The 24,634-nt window shown below is 30.4% G+C and overlaps 1 protein-coding gene across 12 annotated transcripts in view; it reads right to left on the minus strand.

Annotated features, from left to right (window-relative positions):
* Positions 1 to 24,634, minus strand: part of LOC124530569 — an 87,708-nt gene that overhangs the window by 43,714 nt on the left and 19,360 nt on the right. For all 12 annotated transcript variants that reach the window (XM_047104789.1, XM_047104788.1, XM_047104784.1 and 9 more), the window contains exons 16-19: positions 18,566 to 18,643; positions 17,971 to 18,021; positions 12,440 to 12,640; positions 9,490 to 9,622 (exon numbers count right to left, since the gene is read on the minus strand). In XM_047104789.1, coding sequence (XP_046960745.1) covers positions 9,490 to 9,622; positions 12,440 to 12,640; positions 17,971 to 18,021; positions 18,566 to 18,643 — 463 coding nt within the window. The remainder of the gene's footprint in view (positions 1 to 9,489; positions 9,623 to 12,439; positions 12,641 to 17,970; positions 18,022 to 18,565; positions 18,644 to 24,634) is intronic.

The raw sequence follows: 24,634 nt of genomic DNA on the forward strand, positions 1-24,634 counted from the left end.
TCCCCATAAAGATACCAATTGGAATAAATTTAATGTAACTTTAGGATATTTTACAAATTTTATTCGATGCAACCGTGCAATTCCAGGCGATTAAACAGAGAACACTCGGATATACTTTATTATCCAGTAGCACAATTGAAAGTATAATAGGGGTTACATATAAAATTAAACCTCAAAAATCAATCTAAAAGTCTTGGGTCAGCGAAGAATAAAGTTCAATCACCTTAGCATATTAGCTCTTTGTCGACCTCCATGGTCGAGTGGTGTGTACACCGGTTTTCATGGGTACGCCACTCTGAGGTCCCGGGTTCGATTCCCGGCCGAGTCGATATAGTTTACCATTAGTTTTCTATGTTGTCTTGGGTCTGGGTGTTTGTGGTACCGTCGTTACTTCTGATTTCCATAACACAAGTGCTTCAGCTACTTACATTGGGATCAGAGTAATGTATGTGATGTTGTCTCATACTTATTTATTATTATATTGTTACGAAAGGGGCCAGCACTTCCTTCGCGTCTATGCTTAAAAAAATAGGGGTAGGACCGACAAGATCAGGTGAAATGTGGGTGCTTTGAGCTCCTCCTACGTCAGACATCATCACTTTCACGTAAGTACGTATATATTATACATATATGTAATTTACTCGTGTACCAAGGAAAGATACTGAATTCGATATTAAATAACCATATAACTAAAAAAAAACAACGTCGTTGCATAGATCTGCTCGAAAGCGTTTCATTATATTGTTATACAATTGACATCATATTATGTAAAATGATGATATCCAGGACGCCTGGCGCGATATAACGACAAGAGATGGACAAAAGAAAAGACACAATGGTCCAGTCGGACCAAATGGCAAGAGAATTAGTATAAGACGGCCTGAGAAACGTTGGACAGACTAGCTATGGCGGGTGCACAATGGATTACAAAGACGAAAAACAAAAAACTGCAACTGGAGGATTCCTATATCCAAAGAGGGGTTCGCATCCAAGAAAGTGAAAAGGAAATTCTAAATCTTAAAGTCTACCATTATTCCAACCAATGAATTCAAATAATCAATATAGAGTTGACTGTATTTGTTTTATTGTATCGTTTAATCTATACTTAAAACATCGACGTTGAAAAAATTAAATGTTGAAAGATTTTACCCCATACCACAAAATATATGGTATACATATACTTATTTTTATGATATAGGTCGACTAATGGGCGAATGGGCCATCTGATGGTACATGGTTACCAACGCCCATAGTAATGTCTATGTCTACCATTACATTGCCAATGCACCATCATGCATGAAAACTAAGATGTTGCGTCACTTGTGCCTGTAGTTACACTGGCTCACTCACAGATGGGTCTGTATTCTTTTCATCAAGTATATTTGAAGCTGCACGTGAAATAACTTATTCACGTATAAACACACAACTCACAAGTACACATATTGGCGCTCATACAAAAAGCACTCAGATCAAATTTGTTCCTTATAACGATCGGTTGTTTATTTCTGTACTTTATCTGTCATCGTGTAATTTAATAATTTAATTGTAATAAAAAATACAGTTTACAGCGTGACGCGGCTCGCGGCGCTGTTTAACTATTTATACGGTCTACGGAGCGTTTACGGGGTGCTACGACGATTTTAATTTTATCTCACCGCGAGATGTTTTTAAATTTGTCGTTCTTTTAAAATACAAACTTAAATTGGTGAATGCGACTGTAGAGATTTAAATGAAAAACCAAGTCGTTCGGAAAAGATGGACAAGTATACTTTTTAAATATTTAAATTATGCGATATCATGTTAAAGCTATTTCATTTGTACTTCAAATGGAAAATACATTTGACAACTGGCAGGGGTTAATCTTAAACTTACTACGTTTTCCTCTTCCAAGTCTCTTTACTTATTTTTCACTAATATCGATAAGAATTGATTATATAAAAATGAGCTAATATTATTTTTTTAATAAAAAAGATTACATCATTTTAGGTTCACATTTCCGATTAATTAGAGATCTTCAACTATAAAACTATGGATAAATATAAAAAAACCTAAGAACAGCAACACTAGTATAACCGTGACGTTGAGGTAGACTCAAAAAAGGGCAAGTTAATTGCTTAGATACGAGGTGTGGTGACGAGTATAGAATAACATGGGAGTGAACAACTATTTTCCCATATTTGTATTCAGGGAGGGTATATAACATGGAGGTTCGAAATTTCGCAATGTAGGGACGCACTAACACAGGTTTATTAATATTATTTTAAGGGGCCATGCAGACCCTTAAACTTTAACCGTCAAAGTTATAATCAACACATCAAGATAAACGAGCTCGCAAACAATTAATAGCACACACTGATCGTCAGCTACCTTACACTTTAATTATATACTAGCGACCCGCCCCGGCTTTTGCATACTGATACTAAATATACTTACAGAATTTGTTTATTTACGACATCACATTACAAACTTCTAAAATTATCAGTATTTCTTTACTATATTGTATAATATATAATATACATGTATAATATACATAAACCTTCCTATCAAAATCTATTTAAAAAACCGCATCAAAATCCGATACGCAGTTTTAAAGATTTAAGCATTAAAAAGCATATAAGGACAGAGAATACGACCTTGTTTTATACTATGTATTGATAATGCATAATATTTTTGCACCTTAAATACAAAAGCTTTGTTTCTTTTAACAACAGAGAATTTAATTATTTTATAATTTTACTATTTATTAAATTATTTTGTCATGTGAATTAAATAGGTTTTATATATGAATGATATTACGGTGTAAGTTATTTTAATAATTATTTCACTGACGGTAATATCACATTTTATTTTTAACAACTATAAAGATAAAAAATATAATTATTTATTTTAGAGACTTGATTATTATAGAACACATAATGTGTGGCTGGAAATTAAAAACACTACTAATATATACATATGTATGTATATAGATATGGTAAAAAGTCAATATTGTTAGGACCAAATTAAATTTTGAAATAGCTTCAGTGGAGGTTAAACCATAATTAAGCCAAGGGTTAATTAAATCATATGTTTGATACAAATTATATATAATATCATCTGTATAAACCGCACTGTTTGTATATGTGATTTGTGATAGATTTATATAAAAACTAATTTTCAACAGTGGTTAGTTCGTTGATTGTTAGTGGTGGTAGGCATGAACAATCGATATCAGAATAAAATAATACATTAATTCTATTTAAAAAAAAAAAAAACGAAATAAAAATACTCGATTCAATTTCGGGTTTAAATAAATCGGTAACTGATTAAATATCATAAATTATATTTATGATGTATACTTTAAGTTCATAATAAGGTAAATTTAGTAGTAAATAAAGTTATTGTTCATAAATTAATATACGAGGTGCATTAATTAATATATGATAGACAAGTTTTCGCCCGCAGGTTCGTTTACGTTTTAGGGTTTGATCATAATGTTTTTGGTCAAAAAAAAGTAAAAAGTAGCCTTCCTTGTAGTTCAAGCTTGTCTCAAATCAAATTCGCCTCAGTGGCTTGGTCGATAAACAGACACATAGGCCGTTTAATGTAAAATTTATATTAGTATAGAGAAATATATCTGAAGCATACATAATAAAATTGAATTAGTAATAGTCGAACATAATACACATACATATTAACCAAAATAGTGTCATTACAATTAAATTAATAAAACATAGATAAATATTGGTTAAATTTTAGATAACGAGGAAGAAATAATGAAAAGCAAAACAAAACACGACATAAATATATAAAATATATTCTACTTAAGAACGAGGTCTAAAAAGAAACTTTTTAAGTACGGCATGTGCTTACGAGCATACAAGAGAACTTCCGTACTGTACGCAGTCGCTTTTAAATGCATCACGAATCCATTACAATGACGTACAAAATACTATTTGGCTTAATGCAATACAGAAGAGCAACAACAATGTTCAGCGAATAAAGCGCCCAAAACTACTGTTTCATTACTCAAACCAGTTAGAATTATATGAAAATTAAATGTAGGCTTTTTAGTTCTTTAAATTAATGGATTTAAATCCATCATTAAAATCAATATTTTTTTGACTTTATAAAGAAAAAAAATAAATATACTCTATAAAAAAATAACATGGAAAATGAAAAACATAGATTCATATTAATATGTAAAAATAGATTCAATAAACAAGTTAAAAAAGGAGTTTTTGACATTGTTGTTCTAAGGAGCTCTTTATACAGCAGATTATTGTGCAAAACTATCTTATTTACCTTATTTTTTCAGTTATTTATTGATGTGTTAACTTTTGTACGTTGTAATTATAATATAATTGCATTTTAAACTGAGGTATAAAACATATAGTAATAAATATATGTAAAATTATATAATTATTATTATAGTATAAAAATCAAGGATTCTTGCATTTTATATAATAATAATAATTATACAAAAAAATAGTACATATTCTTATTATGAATAGTGGCACAAATATAATCTGATGTTGCATAGCTTATACAAACGCAGGAAGTAAAAACTTACCCTATTATATCAGTAACAAGTTAGAGATAGTTATTGCTAAAAAGTTTATAAAGGTTAGGAAAACTAAGTTTTTGTTTAATGAGACAAACTAGAAGAGAAGAATAAGAAGATAATGAACGAGAGTTTTGTTGGAAGTAATTAAAAACGACTTATAGTAAAATTATTACAATATGCTGTTGCTTTGGTTTTGGTAAAAATAAATAATTCAGAAAAGAATCTTAAATTTTTCTCGTTAAACTATCAAGAGGATAATATTTATTAATTTGAATTGATATTAATATATATTTTGGATTCTATTTTGATACTAATTATCTATGTTTTACCCAAAACAGCTCTATTTCTTAACATATGTGTATATTGTTTCTTTAACTAAATGTTAAATTATATACTTGGTTAGATTATAATATAAGTTTTGAAAGTTGTCATATTTTTCTTTATATTAGTAGGGAATGTTAAAAACACAAGGAGTTCTTATGAAAGGAGTTCATACTTCTCATTGAAATTTTTAACAAGTTACTTGAAATTTGTTTTGTTATAGTTTCTTAAGCTTGAATGATTGAATTAAAAATCTGTAGTTAGACTACGTTGGGTGTATGTCTGAGTGGATTATGGATGAAAGTGTCTACATTATTAAGAATCATTGTTTACCTTTATAAAACCAGCATTCTTCGATTTGATGGCCCCCATGCAGTTATCATATAATCGTTTTATTAGCACCTTATTCTATATATTATTTAATAATATTTCACATATATAAATAAGAACTTTGAGGATAGTTAACATACAACATTCAACAATAGGTATATATAGAACTATTACACATAAAACATTTTTTATACTATATTCCTATTTTTTTAGTTATTATCAATTCCTAATATTAAAACGCAATTTAGCATAAGACGATGACTCTAAGGATTTTTTATTGTTTATATTTTTAACGGCAGTCGAAAAATTATTCACAAAAGTCAATATTCACTTAAGAAAGAATATCACAGGTGGATTAAGCGACATACAAGCGAGACTTCTAATATTTAAAAATCTATAACATTTATTTCTAATCAACTCTAAAAGAACACTGTAACATGAGATAGGCCCTACAATTGACGCAGGATATGTTTATACAACACGATAACTCTATAAAATATTTTTTATCATCAGTCTACAGTTCAACTGTATTGTAACAACCATCAGAAATACTATCCATTAACGACAAACGCAGTGAGGATGATAAAATCTTCTTTGTCCGTGCACTTGATAGTAAAAGCTTTGTATTTACACAAATAAAACGTCTCAGTTTTCGGTGCAAAGTTCTCTTTCGCGACATTCGACACGTCAGTGTTTAAACGAATCGAAGCTTTCAGGACACACGTTTGTCATCAGTTCATTTTATTGTGAGTAGAGAAAGTTAACCTCAAAATAATATTTTTAATGCTACGTTGAGGACACGGTAGTGGTGCCCACGGCGCAACGCCGCGCGCCGCGCTCTGCGCACACTCCGCCGACCATCCCCGAGCTCTCCCAGATCTCACTCCGATATTACCTCGGGCTATTTTGCTAGAAGGTACTTCATCTATTTTATGTAGATGTATTAAATGAGATCAGGTAAAATATGAATTACTAGCCCCACATCGACCCGCCCACCCTCTAATACAGTTATCTGACAATGATATACAAGGCATTGAAAAGAAAAATACGAATAAGGTATGTTATCGAAATGACCGCTGTTATTGATTTGTCTTTTCAGTGACTGAATAACCGCTTGAACTCAATGTACATGAAGTACCAGATATTCTATGGAGGAAGGGATTTGTGTTGTATCCGCTGGACTCAATTAGCTTGAGAAATACTTGTATGTATTCATAAAAATGAATACACATTATGGCCAATATGCATAATATTCCTGTATCTTTTATTAAAATACATGCCTTTTTTATCATATTTACAGTAAAGTATTTATTTTTATTTAAGTTTTAGTTTTAATTAGGTTATTAGTTTGAACTGCCTACAATCACCATCTAAACTCTACGATTCTTAGAAGTAAGCCGTTAAAAGATTAGATAAGAAAATAATGATTATTATTAGATATTTGTGGTTTCAAACGGAACTTACGGCTTAACGTGAGGTCGTTAAGTCCGGATTAAGCTGACCCGAGCTGTAATCAAACCCGCGACCCAACGTATAATCCAGGCTCACTACTCTGTACATCCTTAGTTAAATTACAGAACAAACTAGTTGGATATTATTTTTTGAAGGATTTTGTGTATTCATCTTACAATCGTTAAAAATGAGCCATTTTCTATATTCTCTTCTGCCTAATCTCAGGTCTGAGTGAAGTACTTTTTTAAATTAAAGATATCATCAATTCTTGTGAAAATATATTTTTGGGATGTTTATCATTTAATTACCCTTGAAGCGCTGGAGGCGCTTTTTATGAAAAACTGACACATGAGTAGATTAAGCGTAAAGTATGACACACACCCTTTTCAATTTATTTTTATTTCATACAAAAATACGGTATTCTCATTTACATCGTAAGATATAGAATTGATCAAGTCTAAAATAACGCTCGAGGTTATATATTTAATAAAGTCTAAATCATAATTCGTTTCGAAAAAGATTAATATTTCGACGCAATATTACGCCCCGAGGTAAAAATTAATCAGGTTGCGCAATTTTAGGGTTAATTATAAAATTTTGGTATATCTGCTGTATTCTGTATTTTGTTATTTCATATTTACGTGCAATTTTAGTGCGAACGCAAAAACACAAACAGACCTTAAAATATTATATATTTTGAATAATAAATAAAAGTACATTTAAATTTTATTTTATTCAATTAAAATAAAAATAAAATGTTTAATTGTTTATGTTTCAAAAGTTATGTGGAGTAAGTAATTAAATTAAGATAATTAAAGAAACTGCAAAGAAATGGTAGAGTCAAAGAAGCTTTATATTCTTGATTTGGTAATGTAAGACCTTCTAGAGGGAGGAATTAAATTCCTACGCCTCATCTTACATCTTTAACTCTAGTTTTGTTCGGGATTTTGTTGTTTTATAGTTTACTAGCGACCCGCCCCGGCTTCGCACTTTTGCATTGCTATATGTGTATGCTATTTTTGTATATAATTCATTTTTTATATAAAAAAACCTTCCTTTCGAATTACTCTATTTATTAAAAAATCCCCTGCGTAATTTTAAAGGTCTAAACATACACAGGGACAAACTGCGGTAAGCGTCTTAGATTTATACTATATAATGATAATGATGTTTTAATTGAATCATTAGTAATTGCAAATTATGTAAGAATGTTTGTTTTAATAATTAAATTTGTATATAATCTATCTTTTATAAACGAGTAATTTTTTGTTGTATCTCATATCGGTTCTATATAGTCGTATGGTTCTATAGAGCCCTTCAAAGATTTTTAATAAAATTAGCAAAGGACATTAATGTTATATTTAAAGCAATAAATTAATCATCTCATAAAAATAATTTCATCGAGGCGATTAGGCTAAGAACTTGAAAAAATTGACATCCATATTATGTACATGCGATAAACATAACCCATTCTTTTAGAACAGTCGGGTAAAAACGATAGCGACAAAATAAACTAAAACTGGATTTTTAAACAACTGTTTTTAACGTCTATTTACTAATTTTTATTATTAAAAATTGTTGAAATTCACAGTCTATTTATACCGTCATAAATTTTTTATATCGTCCATTATTTATTGAATACCTTTAAAATTGCCATGAAAATAAATTCGAAACAAAAGCGTTTCAATATATTTTAATAAAAGAACAACATAATATAAACTGATATTGGGATCGTAATTATGGAAATACGATGTAGTAGGTATTTTCTTTTCTGACTGGGTCTAAACCAGTCTGAAAGACATAATTTGAAACCGGATTAGAGACCAGAAGCTCAAGTAAAGTAATTCAATCAGTGCATTGGGATGCTATTTGATAAATGAAGTAGTGTCAAGTACTGAATTCTCAATTAAACCAATGACTGAATCGTGTGTTTCACCATATACGTCAAGCTGTTCTCTGCGGATAGAATCGAATAGAATCGAATAGATAATTAAATCGAAATGACTGACAAATAATACGTATAGTCAGACTTATATAATACGTACATAATATTATATATAAGTATGATTTCATATTGTTAAATAATAATATACTTTATTGTACACCACAGTAACACAGTAATTTAACAATAAAAATGAAATATATACAAAATAAAAGTAGATGCACAATAAGGCGGTCTTATCGCTAGGTAGCGATTTCTACCAGACAACCTTATTAAACATTGGTATGGTATATTAGAGATGAAATTACAGTGTCTAGTCGAAAAGTTATTTGAATAACTTGAGCTCCGAAAGGTTTTATAAAGTGAAAGCCTAATTTCCAAAGCATTTTCTGTCTGCAATTTATCCCTCGTTATGTTCTATTGATGCAAGATAAAATGTTAGAGTTTACCGCATCGCAACCTTTTCTACATGGCTCCGTACGTTTAAGTGCTCATGAGGCTTAATAACTCCATGATACTTAAAAAGCCGCTCCCTATTTTTAGACGTAAATGCTTAATGAAATCGTTTGGAGAGTACTGCAAAATGGACGAACGAGCATTTATCTCTCAATTTATCGAATCAACGACTTGTCTAAAAAATTTTTATTGATTTCATTTTTTCTGTTTACCTATATGAATATTTATATTGTTAACGTTTGATAGAATCTAAATGATGATACTGCATACCAAATATTACTTATTTTTTTAAAGTAATGTGCTAGTGAACATCTAGTACGAGGAAATGACAAAACAAACAAAGACAATTTTTTTTTAATATTACTTCATGGATAGAAATATGTTGTCGCAAGGAAAGAAACTTATAGTAAAGAGCCAAACTCCAATTAAACTTTTAACTTACCTCACTAGAAGTCAGGTAACAAATCCTGGAGTCGGTGCTGTCGATAGAGGCTTGCTGCACGATGCCATAACGGGATGACTCGCGATCGCTGGCGTACTCCGACCGCACACTGTCTTGTCGATCGAAAACCCCACTGTAACCAAATTAATTCGCATTTTTCTTCTCTCTAGAAATAAAAGACTTTCGAGTTACTAATTTTATTGATTTTGTTACTATTTTTGCTCTCACTTAACTTGGTCGTTATTAAACCTCTCAAATTTATTTGATTTCGGTATTTCAACCGAAAGAATTTGAGTATAGTTTAAATCTTAAAACTTTTAATGTGCTTAATAAAGCATAAGCTTACATTTTAGGAATTAAGTGTTCGTTATTATTTAATTACGTCACGTGATGTGAAACTGTGTGCGACAACGCCGGATTACATCTGTGTGTCCTATAAAATCACATACTGAACAAGGTACGTAATAAAAGTTGGGGTAATGTTCTTAGTACGTGACAACTAAAGGAAAATAAAAAAAAGTAATGGGTATTTTTACAGCTTTCTCCGATACTTCTTTTACTTAGGCTTTATTAGTTTTTACCAACGTGATGTGCGTTACAGTTATTCCTATAAATTTTTGCGTTTCTATAACGATATATATATTCTTTACCATACTAAAACATTACGAATTTGTTGAAATATTTTTATCTATTTGACTAAGCCTCATTTGCTTCCAAATTTGCTCTTCCATTATCCCTTATAATTGTGAATTACTGTTGTCATTGTCACTTCTGCCTTCTAAAACTTGTTATGCGAGAACCAAAAAAGGTCAAAGAAAATACTCTCTTATACAAACTAAAAATCGGTCGGCAAATCCAAATCTGATAAAAGTAACCACAAATAAAGAAATAAGGATAACGTCAAGCGTAAAAATCATGAAAGTGAAGGTTTTAAGTACCCTTAAATATACGTTATATTTACATACACAATAACTTAAGGCCTATACACCTAACTTGTTAACTTATTTTATACCTACTAGTCTTTAGTTATATAATCATATGTAGAATAAATTACAAATGAAATAATTGTGTAAGCTGCGTCTTAAGCATAAGTCATAAGTGGTTGTGGTATACGAGATAATGCGTAGATCGGTTTCGTAGCGCTTCACAACAAGTCGAGACATGAATTACAGTTCTAGCTATTGTTTAGCAAAAGCTGTTCAAGGATATAAGGCCACTTTGTCTTTGAGATTTAATGTAGAAGATAGAAATTCAACCATTAGAATTTTGAAACAATTAAAATATATTATGAACAACTCGAAAGAAGCAGCTCAAAATAAAAGGAAAGTGAGTTTAAATAATTTTAGAGTTCGTATTTTTCATAAAATAATCCAAATAAGGGAACGATTACAGCACACGTGTAACTCTCATACGCCAGGTCAATATGATAATTATAAAATTATCGTTTATATATAAAGTCTACGTAAAATTTAAATCAAATCGGGCTGATGGAAATTGGTTTAATAAAAAAGGTAAAAATTATATTAGCGCGTTTTCCACGTGACACGAACGAGTCGATTGAATTAAGTAGAAGATTTAAGGGGTGTAGCCACCCTAAAATCAAAATTTAGCAGATTACTTTCTTAGTATTACGAAACAAAGGTGACCTTCAAATTGTATTCCTAGTAAAGTCTTAAAATGGTTTGTAGTTTAAACGATTCGTTAATAAATAATCATTTCAGACATAGATCTTTTTACTTTTTAGTATTAAGCAGCAAAGCTTTGTGCATCCAAACCTGTGTCAGTTTTATCCAGGTGTGATTTTGTAGGCTCAAAAAGATTTAATTTTTTTTACAGATGTAGTCTTTGCGAGTAGATAATCACTTAACATTAGGTTTTATAACCATAATTACAAAACTTGTATTTATACGATAATTCGTATCTATTTAAGCTAATGCTTAGATTAGAGATGTAGATAGATCCTAACAAAAAAAAACAGGCCAAAAGTTGTTACTTTTTTATCATTAACAAAATTATATCAATTTAGTAACCTCAATGCAACATTATTATTAAACACAAAAAAAACACGTTTATAGTATATGACCATGTATGTGCCAATGTTTATTTGTTTTTTTATTTTTTTTATGGATTGACACACAGTAAAAACACACTCTATGTTGAAATGAATACTTTGTCCCAAAAATATGTTTAATCTTTGCAGAGTTGTGATATTTTATTCGTAGTGTGATCAAAAATAATTTAATATATTAAATTAATTCAATTAGCGGCTTCTGAGCTATTGAGTTTCAGTCATTATGTTAACGAAGGGACCTAAGGGGTAAGTTTAACCTTAGGGGTTTGTTAGTTTACAGTTTAGTTTTATTATTAAATGTGTACTTCTATTTGTGAACTCGTCATATGAACCCCGATCAATCTTATAATGAAATTACGAAATGTCTACATACCATATAACAAAATCGTTGCTTACAATTTGTATGCTTTGATATTTACACAACGCAATTTTAATTCATGTGGATTTTCATGTCGATTTTCATCAATAAATTGAGTAACTAAGTAATTAAGTACGAGATACTACGGAAAAATCGAGAATTTTTCTTTTTAATATTGTTCAATCTTAAAGCTATGTATAGAACCTTACCGTACCTGTTTGCAGGTAGTACGGATATTTAGTTATCTTATAAATTATTATCGTCTAGTACACGTAATACAAGATGATAATAGGGCATACAAAACATTAGAACCAATTCATCCATAGTTTCTAAAACGATAAATAAAGTCGGAATTTCCAATACTAATACTAAACGGATATGGCTGCATTTCATGCTATAGGCTTGATGATGATCAAAATTTTAAATTTGATGTTTATTAGAATGTCATAAGCTTCAGGTCGGGCAGTCAGTGACTTAAGATTTTAATAGATAATAATAATTTCTTTCATGAATAAACTTACCGCTGCTCAAAGCTATCAGCTCTATTGCTTCTATAACCGGAATCGTTAAGGCTTCCTTCATGTCGGAGACTGGGTAAGGAGTCCCACGGTGAGCGACGAGGCCCAGGCGGTGGGGCGCCGCGCCAGCCGTCGGAGTGGCGATACCAAGCGGAGCGCGCCGACTCCCCAATACACGATGCGCAACGAGACGCGCTTACGAAACTAAAACAGAATCAGAAAATTAATACGTAGTCTTTAAATTCGTCTTCATTTATTTCCATAAAAATAAATTTATTTTTATTATTTAAAACATGTTTGAAAACGATTTGAGGTAAAACTTGATCAGGTTTTATTGCTAATACTTGATTGATAAATGGGTATAAAAATAAAATATTAGTGGTTGTTGCTTTTGCCAGTGAATATCATATCATAATATACATATTATTATTAAGAAATGTTTTGTTAAAAGCTTTAAACTAAATAGAACTTGATTCTGAAATTGTCCCGAAATACAGGATTCAAGCCCATTAATATATTCATAAACTTTTGTAGTAAAGGTGAACAATGTGCATTCAATGTAGCGCTACATAACAAACCCGAGATGGTTAAGGCGAGATAGTCAAGATAATGCGCTATTTCAATGCATTTAACGCAACCGTTCTCTTTTCCAAGCGAATGAGATGACTATACACATGTTCCATATTAAGTCAGTCCATTTTTTCAAATGCTTTTATTAATCCAAATGTTACGCCACACGACATAGTCGATTTAGAAAAACGAGGTTATTCATTCGGTCGCATTTTGTTTTTATGTGTGTGTTCCTCGAACGCTTCAGTGCTTGTAAGCCGATTTAATGCCTTGAGGATGATCACAGGTTAATTTAAAAAAAAATAACTTTTCTATAGAAAATTTTACCGTCATTTGTTTCGTGTTCTCAATTTATATGCTGATTCTGATGTGATTGCTGATTTTGATTTTTGGAAAACATGTTTAATTTCACTGATATATTTACTTAAACATAAATAAAAATACTTATTTTCATATATCTAAAGTAAACATGTATTATTTTTTCACTATTATTGTTAATTAAACAGATACCATAAGGTATCAAAACTATCAAATAAGTAATAAAAAGAAAACATAAATTGAGAAACTTTTAACTTCTCTAAAAATATATTCAAAAATTAAAATAAATGCAAAAGTATAAGCTTCTATTCTTACCATAAAAAGGCAAACTGAAAAAGTAATCACAAAATAAAATAAAGAGGAAAATCAAACCGTTTCCTACATTGGGTAACCTAATTTAGAATGGACGTTTCGACAATCCCCAAGAGTCACAACAGCTTCGTGTCAGGTTGAAACTCGCTTCGAATCTATTACGAGTTTAACAGCATCGGTATTATGAGAGGAAATGTACGGGCGAGCGCCCCTGTGCCTAAATATACCTTTTACGTGATTTACTCGAAGTGAATTTCATATTTTAAAAATATTTTTCCAATTTCCTCTACAAAGTTGTTTTGAAATTTGCGTTTCTTGTAATATCGATTTCATTGAATTGATTTAATGATTTTAGTAATGCCTTGGAACGAAGTATAACATAAACATTGCTGTAAAAACATTTTGTGTTATTTTTCATGTAAAACAGTGGTATTTTTTTAAGAAATGCATACATACACATCATTTACTATATTTAACAATAAAAAACAACCGCGTGAGCGGTTTGTACAATTTGAAAAAATTGAGCTATGTATTTCAATCATGAAACGATTTAAACAAACCAATGAACAGAAAAAATATCAAAACATGTTTTCAGTATTACAATAAAAACTAAAGTTATACGTATATTTTTGTATTTATGTTTGTATTTGAGAGAAAGAATCTTCATTTGTATTTTAGATTGCCTTTACATAATGATGCACAAATTATGCAATTGCCGGCATAGTTCCAAAAAAATATTATGATCTAGTTGAAAAGAAAATTTATATCGCAAATAATGCAGAATCAATTATCATATAATTATGACGACAGCGAACACACTTCTATTTGTTGTTTCAATAATATTATATTTTTTAAAATTAAAATAGTAGTGATTATTTTCAACCGACTTCAAAAAGGAGGAGGTTATCAATTCGTCTGTATTTTTTTTTTTTTTATGTTTGTTACCTCATAACTTTTTACTGGGTGGACCGATTTTGATAATTTTTTTTTGTTTGAAAGGTAGTGCTTCCCGTGAGGTCCCATTTTTTTTTTTTTTTTTTCCGATGATGGTATCCGTATGAAAACGACATAAGTCTTAAATTTGCATTATGTATATGCGCGACAAATAGGTGAATAACTGAAAATCACGTTAACCAATTTTGATGATTCTTTTTTTATTATAAAGGATGTACTTTAAGGGTAGTTTGGTGAAAGTTTGGTAAGGTTCTGAGCACAGGATCCATGACAAATTAAGGGAACGGGAGGGAACGGAACAATTCTGAGGAGCACGTTCGCAATACTCGGTCGAATCTTTTATTTATGGGTTACTTGGATATTTGAATCACCTTCCGGAACGTGGTTATGTTCATGTAATTGTTATAATCGAATATTATAATCAACTAGCGACCCGCCCCGACTTCTCACGGGTGCAATACTGATACTAAATATACTAAAGAATTTGTTTATTTACGACATCACATTGCAAACTTCTAAAATTGTCAGTGTTTCTTTACTATATTGTTCATTTATTATATACACAAACCCTTGAATTACACTATCTACTGAAAAAAACCGCATCAAAATCCGTTGCGTAGTTTTAAAGATATAGGGACAGAGAAAGCGACTTTGTTTTATACTATGTATTGACGGAACTCCTAAACGGCTTACAGTTAGGTTGCGATTTGAGGCAGAATTTCTTTCTGTCTTTAATCAAATTTTGTGTATATGATGTGATGTCATATGATGTACGACATAGCATACGAATAGCTCTTTTGCAAAGTTTTTTTACAGAGGTCGATTACAGCTCATTCGAGGGTGGTACCTTGTAGTTTACGCCGCAAGACGTATTAAAGACGCATTTTCGAAAGTCTATTTTTGCTTTATTCGAAAGTTTCTTTTGAAATTGCCCCTGAAGTAGTTTCTGATTCATATAAACGGCACGCTTAATCTATCCATATTAAGAAAAAAATGTTAGTCTACATCAGCTTCACTTAAAATCAAAAAATAAATAAAATTTTAACAAAAAGAAAAACCGACTTCAAACAAAACAGTATTTTAAAACAAATTAAAATGCACTAAAAAGTAATAAAAATAATTGCATATTTAACATATTTTTGAGAGTCCTCCTAGGTAAAATGAAATGAAAAATATTAGACTACTTAAAAGTCGATTTACGATTGTATAATGTAGTTATAATTATTGCTATATTTGGAGTCGGTGTCAGCCAACCCTATACTATACCTATCAAAAAACAATACGAGAATACTTTAAGAAATGTTTCTTACAAATTACCTTTTATACGATATTATACTGGGTCAATCAAAAGGCTCGTATCGCTTCTTTCTTTTGATTGTTGAAGCGTGTGCCTGTGGCTGACACCGGCTCCAAATATAACAATAACTATAACTACATTATATAATCGTAAATCGACTTTTAAGTAGTCTAATATTTTTCATTTCATTTTACCTAGGAGGACTCTCAAAAATATGTTAAATATGCAATTATTTTTATTACTTTTTAGTGCATTTTAATTTGTTTTAAAATACTGTTTTGTTTGAAGTCGGTTTTTCTTTTTGTTAAAATTTTATTTATTATACAGCGAATCAGCGTTTCTTTTATATTATATTTGTGCTTTAGACGAAGTAACTGTACGACTCAGCGTATGATTCAAACATTTCTGTAATACGTCCATTTCTAAATAAGGACAAATCTGAGATAAGAAGGCCGAGTAGCGCCCCGCAGCGGAGACCGTCCTATAAAGACTACGGGTGCTCTTTAATAGAATTGAAAATAGTGTGATGCTTTTTATCCTATTCTAGGGGATTAAATAGCTTTGCGATATAGTTTCAGACGCCTTATTGAGTGCTAAGGCTGAACGAAAAAGATGGTAAGGTTTTAACGAAGCACTGTATTTATATTTTAAATTTATTCTTTAACAAAAAAATGTTACTCAAAAAGATACTGAGAAAAAAGAGACTGAGTTATTACTTATACAAAATTGTATAATTTATAATAAACCTCGTTTTTAGCAGGTAAAGAAGAAACATGGATGGGAAAACTCTTTGTGTAGGGTGAACATCAGTATGCGTTTACATGTAGTGTGGGCACATTAATAAATGGATATTGATATGGATATAGATAACAAACGGATATAGATTTTCACTAGTGTAGAGGGAGTATTAGTCTCAAATCATTTACTTTAAAGAACTTTTATCCATCATCGTCGAGATATATGACTAAATAAATGTATTATTAAAGTTTATATAAAACCAAGCTATTGATAAAATGCATTAACATTGTTACTTAACAGCAACAGCGTGGTACTAAATATAAAAACTAGCATCTCATAAATTATTATTTATTACTAAAAGGTTTCGCTACATCACGTATCAAGTTATTGAAATTAATTTACATCCAAGTATTTATTTTATAAAGTCATAATACAGGTAATAAATATTTTAGTAGAATCTATTATAAACTTTATAATTTTGTCTCATTCAAATCTTACAGCTGATTTTAAGCCAGTTCAATCTAACAATGGACAATGTCAAGAGTATGATGACAAGTTATAATGACGGAGTCTGACCGAATTTCGACTACGGCGTCCAATTTTATGGACTGGACTATTGCACGAGATATAAAATCGTATAATGCTTTAGTATATATATAGCATGTGTAGTGTGTATTTACATGGAAAGTCTTAAATAAGGTCCTTACATTCTTTCCGAGACTTGGGAATGTGAAAATGTCAACTTAAACCCAGTGTGATAGTTCCAAGAATTTGCCGTCAGAAAACCCATACTTTTTTAACTATTTCGACTCGAAAACAGAACCTAAGACCTCATTATATACAGCCAAACATGCTGCCCTTGGAACATCATGGTCAAGAAAAAACTATAATGCTAACTATATATTTTTTAATAAGAATATATTTTTTGGAATTATTAACTTATCTTGTGTTGGTTTTGGGACAAATAATGTATTCGTGATTAATTTTCGTGTGAATATATTTACGTTTAATAATAACATTTTTATTTGAATTTAGTTATTATAATTACTCACAATGACATAAATGGAACCCTAAATGTTTACTAACAGTTTTCATAATATATTTGAAAAAATTGTAAGTTATATGTTTATAATGCATCAATAATTTCACATATAAGTTTCACGGTGTATAAAGTTTAAAGAAATGTACCGGCAAATGAAACGACAAGTAACTCAAAATATTCTTGTAATATGTTAAAAGTATTATCTTCGAAAAAACTAACAGAGATTTAAACAAAATTTTACTTTTTGCATTGTCTAGATTAACAATTAGAATAATGAAATGTTGGCGTTATAATTTCACTTACCTTGACTGGTGATCACTTAGATATCCTTGATCTCGATCTCGTATACGATCCCTATAAAAAACGTGTTATTAATAATAACATTAACATAAGTAATAATAAAAAACAATAACAAAGGAAGTTCAGTTGGGCTGTATCGCACTCATCAGATATTCTACAAACAACAGTACTCAATATTGTTGTGTACCGGTTTGAAGGGTGTGTGAGCTAGTGTTACTACAGGCATAAGGGACATAACATCTTAGCTCTCAAGAATGGTGTCGCATTGACGCTGTAAAAAATGGTTAATATTTTTTACAGCGTCATTGTCTATATTTGACCTCTATGTTAGCCCGTCTACCAATGTTATAAAAAAAATATTTTGAAAATTATTTGCTTTGCTATTATATAAGACGGAGTGCAGTTGTATATAAATAGATTATGTATGCTTTGTTTTATATTACAAAATTGTTATCATATTTAATTGAGAATTTTATCGCAACCAATAAAGAACCTTCTGAGGTAATAAAAAAAACTTCGATAAGTATTTCTTAAGGAGCTTATTGGAAGGAGAAGCAAAATTTCTTTGTTTTTTCATTCAGATGGGACACAAACAGACCTCGTATTGTGGTCGCTGAGATAGCCGCGCTCGCGCTCGCGGTCCCTCTCGCGCTCCCGCATCAGCTCGTTGCGATCACTAGAACAATGGCAGATTTTAATCAACTCGTAGATTAAAAATGAATCGATTTATAAGAATAAATAATAAACACGAAAATTAGAAATGATTACAATTACAAGTGTTTGTTGTAGCTTTTATTTTTCGAAACAACGAAAATATTCTTGTACTTTATTATAGCTTTTTGCAAATTTCTTGTACAAGGAAATTATTCGACTTGCATGTGTCTACCTATCTTTCTGAAGATAAAATATCACGACTCTTTATTACCTTAATATTTACTAGTGTAGCAAAGTATTTTATTGTTTCTTCTCTTATAGCTATTTTATATGCCGAACAGTTACCACCGAACCGTCATAACATCGTTTTAACATGTTTTATTATTTTGTTTAGAAGCTCTAATTGGTTGGTAATAAAGGACAATATGAATTAAATCATTGAAATAATATCCCTAAGGTAATTTCAAGATGGCTCATGCAATAATCAATCAAAGATGAAATATACTTTATTCAAGTAAGCTCTTACATCGTATTTTTTATTTTATTGAATTATACTGGTGGTCTTAATCGCTAAGGATTTAAGTATGTACTTTAAAGCTATTAAGGCGATGATATATCTCATTCCGAAAATTTCAAATGTAACCAATAAATCACTAATGAAATACCTCGTAATTTTCGCAATAAACGCGATGTAACGTACTCCTCCAACAACCAGTAACAAAATTTTACATGATACATTATGTAACTAATTGTGCTATTAAAACAGTCATACAAGGCGTCTTTAAAAATATTCATTTTAGAATTTGTTTTTGTTATTGTTTCGTTATATATAATTTAGTATTTCTCTAAGTATTATTTATTTAAATTGCTGTGTAGTATCATTTCAACATTAGTACATATTATACGCTTTAAAGTTAAATTATAATTATGCATGTCTTTAGATGTGTTAATTACACTACTGTGATCCCAATGTAAGTATCTAAAGCACTGGTGGTAGAGAAAATCAGAAGTAACGACGTTACCACAAATACTCAGACCCAAGACAACATAGAAAACTAATGAACTATTTCTACATGGACTCGGCCGGAATCCGAACCCGGGACTTAAAAGTAGTGTACCCATGAAAACCGGTGTACATGCTACTCTACCACGGAGGTCGTATTAATGTAACTGAACTCTTAGTAAAACGCTTCTACAATTTTCATGAAAACTTTTTGTATATTTGAGTGGGTCCCGGTTTAGATGGATTCCTTACGTAGCACTGCGATCGAGAAATAAATAAATTTCTTATTTCACCCGGACGCAGGCGGTATAGCAGCTAATGTTTCTTTATAAATGTAGTTAGTAAACTTTTTTAATAAAAGTAATGCGTGGCCAGTGATCGAAATTCAACAAGAATCATTATAGAAGTTTGGAGAAAACATTTATGAAATGTTTTAAATATATAGGTATATTTTATTTTTATTTCCTTTTTATTGATAGTAATAATGTTTATTAATAGCTTCGAAATGATAAAAGAGAAAAATCGGTCGACAAACAGAGGAGAACCTGTTTTGTCTTTGCCTATTTATATATAGACAAAAATAAATAGCGATGCGCAACGCGGCACCTGAGCTCTTACGGGATCTAAATTGTAAGGAATAGCTCCGTCTACAGACGTTATATCACTGTAAGCGCTTTAATAGGTGAGTTTGAAGGTCAAATAAAAACTACTCATAAAATCTTGTATAAGAAAAACCTGTGTTTCTATAACATTATGCAAACGATTCCCACGTTAAACCCAAATAATGATTTCGTATGCAGATTATATTGAAACGAAATCATTACCTGGAGGTACAGGATATTTTATAGGGCCTAGTACAAGAAACTTAAATTTTGATGACGCATACAAATGTAAAACTTTGTGTCTTTTTTTGCGATGAGTCCGACATTTTTTTCTAACATGAAAAGTTTCGGCGCTGTTGCGTTTTCGAATGCTCGATTCCCAGGATTGTTAATATAACGTCACTAGGCCTCTCCGTATATAGCTTTGATTTATTGATTTTTCTAATATAATATATTTGAATATAGTGGTCATATTGCGTATGCAGTGTCCACCAACCCCAAAATTGTCGAAATGTCCCTTAATCTATTAGATTTGTATGCAAATAGAAACTTAAAAACTTTGTTTATTTTGAGTTTACAACCATGTATTTCTAAAATATAAAAAGATGATTTTAGTAATAGTTTCTAGTTTATGTTACCAAATAGTTTTGAATGCCGCAAACCAAGCTAAAATTGGAAAATATAATTTATTCAAGTATAAATTTACAAACCCTTTTTATTAGACATGGATACAGGTTTTATTTGAAAGTAAAAGCACTCATATTAAGTCTTTGCCAGGCAGTGGGATGTTAATTTTATAGAACTAAATGCTTAAGCTAATGCCTATTCAATTTCAAATGTATACCTTCACAATTATAGCCGAATGTAGGAAAAAATAGTTAATTCCTAAGACACGCTATATTTACAAGGCAATCATAGTAAAAATATTAATTAATAACACATACTCCAAAAAAATGAATCTTTATTCAATTTTTTTACATATATGAGTATTATTTAAACTAATATAACTGTATTTTATTTTTAATATACCTTTCATAAAATACATATACGAACTCTAAAAGGAAGTGCATTACCGTAGTTAAGAATAATGCGCATAATATTTTGTAACATAAGATAAATTACGATGATTATAAATTATTTCAACGAAGGGGGGCCTATTTGAAGGCGATTGGCTAATTACCAGACACCACGCCAGGTTGCAGTGGAGATATTTTTTTATATAAAAATCTCGATGCGAAAAATAGGACAGTCAAATTAAGATTGCATTGACATACATACGTTTTACTAAAACAAAGTTAAATCACAATTGTAATCTATATTGTCATTATTTGCGTTGCCAAATATCCCGGGAAGTTCTACGAAAGTTCTATTCAACGGAATCCGAAGCCTTAATATCACACTCGCCATTATTATGTATCTCGATATCTGACGTCGAAATAAGATAAACAATAACATATATCGAAGTTTATTGCTATATATACATATATGTGTATATAGCAATAGTAGAATAGTAAACAATAATTTAATATAAATACATGTCAGTTATAAGACGATATGGTCCAGGGATTAGAATACGTGAATCGTAACCTAAAGATTTCACATCCAAACGAGCGTGCACGGCTAAATTTTCAAGGGTTTAATCTGTTTATAATTCATTTCGAGCTCCATGAGGATTGAAAACGTCGCGAGGAAACCTGCATGCGGTGGATAAAAGCCTGTTACCCGCAATTGAGCAGAGCGGAAGAAAATGCTGAAAGCTTAGGCAGACAAATTTACGGGCTATTATTTACATTTATAAAAATTCTAACTCAATATTAAAATAATGATAATTTGTAGCTTTTATTTGACTTGCAATGGTTGTTTGTAGGCACGGATGAAATCTTGCAATTCTTCTCAATTTAGAAGCAGATATAGTACGACACAACTCAGATGTAGCATCGGCAAATTCAATAAAATCGATTACTGGTGATTTATACAACCAATAGGAAAAGCTACCAATTGCGCCATTCGACGCTGTTCGACGCTATAGGTTACTTTGGTTACCTAGGTTACTTAGGTTTGCTTTCTCGGTATACCAAGAAAGCAAGTGCATGTAAATCGACGTGTCAAATCAACGAATATATTAGGTCATACAATATTACAAGTTGTTACGTTTGGGTTAGATCATATTCACATAAAAAATAAATATTGATAATTTGGGATAGCGTACCTACTTTATTCGGATGTGATCGCTTTTACGAATTTTACCGATGCTACATCTAAGTTGTGTCTTACTATACACGCTTAACTATGTGACGCAATTCTAAATCCAATATGGCGGCATATCCAAGATGTCAGACCAAATATATATAATATAATTTAGTAAAATGAATCAGTATATTTAGCAATTGTAATCATATATGCCACGTGAGTCAAAGAAAACGAAACGATAGCATATAAATAAATAAAAATGCTAAAAATTAATACTCTTTTATTTGATATCGTATCTTGCACGAATTTATGACAATTGTCGCCTCACGTTTTAGGGGTTGGTTTTGGGCTCATCATGTGTTCTAAAAGCCTGTGTCTTTCCGTAGGGTTCTAGCTTGCTCTATACCAAATTCATTAAATTCTGTTCAGTGGTTTGGCGTAAAATCGTGACAGACAGACAAACATATACTGTTACTTTTGTATCTATAATAAAAGTAGATATATATATTTCATTTCTTCAAAATAATTTGTAACGTACATACTTCCATATAATATATTCGAATGAAGTTGAGGCATTTCATGAGATCATCAAATATACATATTGTAGCCCGCTAATATAGAGCTTATATGTTCGTATTAATATTTAAAACAAATGTTATCTATAATATATAGTACCTTGCAATATTATCTGTCTGCCTTAGATGTATGTGTATGTTATATACTTACATATGAATCAGATAGACTAGATCTAAATTTACAAGAGACTGGTTGCCTCTATTAGATGACAAATTCATTGAACCGAAAGATGATCTGTCTATCCATACCAATCTGTAAACCTACCTACCTACGTATAGTAAACGAACTGCAATTCGTTTTCCCCTGTCTGCCCTCACTCGAGACAGTCCAACGAAACGAATTCCTTCACTTTGTATTAAAATTATTTATAACAAGACTCAAGCTTTTAATAAATCAATTGGATTAAATTTGACATTAAGGAATTATGAAAAACAAAAATAAAACGATTTATTCTCGGCGAGTGTTCTTTGTCAAAAATTGAAGTAGGTACACTTTAAAATCGTAATGGAAAGTAGCAGCTCTTATGCGCAGGTTGTCAAGATCGGAAATGATAAAAGAGATTTTGATTTCCCTCTTTATAAAGTGTTGTCAGGGATTGATATTAAAATGTATTAAAATTTGGACAATTTTTTGAACTTAGACATTCATAAACGTATTTAGGACATGTGTTTGTTTTATAAAAACAAGTATTTTGAATGTGGTATATATATTATTATAATATTTCATTAATTTAAATTAAAAGTTTTTAGTGGTAACATTTTAACGGAATGTTTCCAATTTTATAAACGTCATTTTCGCCGAAAATTATAATATGTAATTTCAATTTTGAGTAATAATTGAATTGAACTAAATAAATATGTAAAATTAGGTCATGAATATCACAAACTTATATATTAAAATGTTATATATTTATATTTATTTAAATTTTATTTTTTTAATATATTGGTTTTAGCGAGCAGGGAATGGTTCACCGTTGTATTAAAACAATAATTAAAAAACTAATTTAAATTATAACATACGAAATACATAACGAAATAAAAAAAATCTTCCTATCGCTAATAAGTAAGTAACACAGTGGAATTCTAATAGTTTAATTAATTTTATTTGTATGAATACAAATACTAGTTCCTTAGTTAAGCAAGTTCAACTATCCAAACCAATGCTGAGATTTTAGTTAAAGATTCTTTGTTAAAAATATTTGAAATCTATATGTTTATAATATACAAATATATTATAAATATATAGATTTTAGGTAGAATGTTAAGTCAATAATATTTGGTTTCTATGAGTTGTATTTTACTCTAAGACATGATTAAGGGTAATTAAATCTGAGATAACAACTCTTATTAATCTAACTGGTTCATCAAAAACGATCGCACCTAGCTTATGTTTTTTTTAATACGTACAAGGATCTACGCTAGTCGAGTTATAAAATCAATCATTGACAGCTGTAATATTTTTAAGAAGCAATAAAATTCAGACACTCGTAAAATACTAATAATATTGTGCAGTAGAACGAGCGTACATATGCCTAATTAGCCACCTCTTCCAGACAACCCAATTAAAGATATAGAATCATTAGCTGTCACAAATGCCCTCAACAATATTTATATGCGAAAAATATGGAGTCATAAAAATAATT

The sequence above is a fragment of the Vanessa cardui genome, chromosome 6 (genome assembly GCF_905220365.1).
Source record: "Vanessa cardui chromosome 6, ilVanCard2.1, whole genome shotgun sequence".
NCBI lineage: Eukaryota > Metazoa > Arthropoda > Insecta > Lepidoptera > Nymphalidae > Vanessa > Vanessa cardui.